The 2,287-nt window shown below is 31.8% G+C and overlaps 1 protein-coding gene across 1 annotated transcript; it reads left to right on the forward strand.

The window, feature by feature from the left end:
- The first annotated feature begins 653 nt into the window (after positions 1-653).
- LOC112460442 (V-type proton ATPase subunit e 2-like) lies at positions 654-1,899 on the forward strand. The gene is made up of 4 exons (XM_025025102.1): positions 654-942; positions 1,218-1,265; positions 1,344-1,431; positions 1,595-1,899. Exons 1-4 carry the CDS (start codon positions 836-838, stop codon positions 1,613-1,615), a joined length of 264 nt encoding a protein of 87 aa, XP_024880870.1. The 5' UTR covers positions 654-835; the 3' UTR covers positions 1,616-1,899.
- The last annotated feature ends 388 nt before the right edge of the window (positions 1,900-2,287 follow it).

A 2,287-nucleotide genomic window follows, 5' to 3' on the forward strand; every position in this document is an offset into this window, starting at 1 on the left:
AATATATAAATTGCATCTATGCATACAAGACAATATTTTAAAAAATTTGACTTACACCACTATGGCTTTTGCCCCTCCATATGTAACATTATTTATAAGAAAATTATTGTAATAAAGAATTATAAGGAAACGTATAATAAATTTGAAATTGTATGATACTAATGCCGGATATATTATACGAAATCAACAGAAGACGATTAAGATAATAATGGTGTTTATTATTTATCTATAAAATTTCACATTTTAAAAATTATCGTCAATTATTATAAATTTCACATAAATGTGAAGGTTTGAATCAACGCTCAAATAATAGCTTCTTGCTTGCAAAATTTGACATTTATTTGAAAATTAAAATTATAAAATTACAATTATATTTTTCAAAATTATGAGATACAAAATTCGTAATAATTTTGAAGAATGTAATCTTAATTTTGTAATTTTAATTATCGTAATTCGTTATTAATTGGAATACGCAAGATGGAAGCGCGGCCGCCGCGGCCAGAGAATATCCCCTCCAGCTGGCTCGGACACGAACCATTAGCACGGACGCAAACCATGTGCGGTTACCGAGCGATACGACGTAGTTGAGTTGCACTTTCTCAGGCGGCGCGTCGGAAAATGCAACACACGAAAAAGGCCGGGATGGCCTCTCTCAGGTTTCTCTCTGGTTAGATCGATGTGTCACGTGAACAGTACGAAGAATTCTCTCATGTGATCTGATGTGATCCCTTCAGTTTTCGATAGCTGTAAGTAGCTCGCACGCGATACGGCCGCTTGCTCCGCGCTCGTACGCCACTTTTCGAAGGATCTGTGATCAGACAGGAAGAAAAAAAAAATGGGCGCTTCCGCGTTACCCGTGATAGCCTTCACGCTTCTCTGGGGCATCGTGCTATTCCTTGGAGTAGCTCTACCACTTTTCGTTCCGAAGGGACCAAACCGAGGGTAAATAGACGCTCTCAACGCTCTTATTTGCCGTCGCACATTCTTGTTCCGTTGCAATTCACATGTAACATAAATCTCACGAAACAGACGGATATTTTCTCTCACGCAAACATATTTTTCCTTCTAACGTCACAGCTCTTGCAAAATTTGGCAATAACAACAAGGCGTTTTACTTAACTTTCCATGAAGATTTCCGCTAATAGAGATACTTCGAAAGCATCAATATTCGCTCGAGTATTATTCATAATATAATTTTAATTTATGTGTGTTTCTAGGATACTACAAGTTCTACTGGTGTTAACAGGCTTTACGTGCTGGTTATTGTAAGTATATTTTCTTGACATCTTGACGATCTAATTTATATTTGTTATTATTAATACGTAAATGAAATTTTCTTACAGCTGGCTATGCTGCTACATGGCGCAGATGAATCCATTGATTGGACCGAAGTTAGATAATGTAACCATCCTAGTTATGGCTCGAGAATGGGTACGTAAAAAAAATATCAAAGATATAAGTAATTGAACATGTATCATATATGTAAATTGATTGAATTAATTATTGTCGTTAAGCAATTACATAAGGAAATGTATAAATAATTTATATTTGTAGGTATATTACTGTCTATATAATGCACGTTGTTTTATTACAGGGTAATCCTATTTCCGACTAATGAACATTCCAAAATTTGCGCGAAAATTTTGATTTCAAGTATATACATCCATTCCCCGACGTTACTTTTAACGAAATTGTGTAATTATAAATGTGTAAAATTATACGAAGGTAAAACAAAATACCAGTACATATTAATAATTCCTATAAATGGGGAATAATTGTAATTCAGTTATATATTATATAATTTAATTTGTATATAAGATATCTATCGTAATTGCTTAGAAATGTGTAAGAATTTTAATGTAATGATCATCTGAAGAAATTATTGTTGGGAAAACGAAATAACGTTGTTTTAATCAAACACATCCTTGTATTGCTCAAACCTGTGTTTCCCAGCAAAAGTAATGATACAAAAGATTAAGAATAGAAAACCTATGTGCAATAAATAATTAAAATCTCACATTATTCAATAAAAAATAATAAAATTGTACTCTCTATAATTCATAAAATATAATTATACATCAGAAGTCCTGTCCTATATTTTAATACGACTAGAATTTATAAGATTTATTTTCAAACAAAGATTTTTTTAAAGGATGTAAAACGATATGTATATTACAGTAAACGATATATAATAATTTATTGTTACGCAAAATAGCAATTTATGTCCTAAGTATAATATGAAATACATTTAATACAATCGCGTAATTTTCGATTATTAATTTCAAAT

The sequence above is a fragment of the Temnothorax curvispinosus genome, unplaced genomic scaffold, assembly GCF_003070985.1.
Source record: "Temnothorax curvispinosus isolate PA1 unplaced genomic scaffold, ASM307098v1 QBEX01010565.1, whole genome shotgun sequence".
Lineage (NCBI taxonomy): Eukaryota > Metazoa > Arthropoda > Insecta > Hymenoptera > Formicidae > Temnothorax > Temnothorax curvispinosus.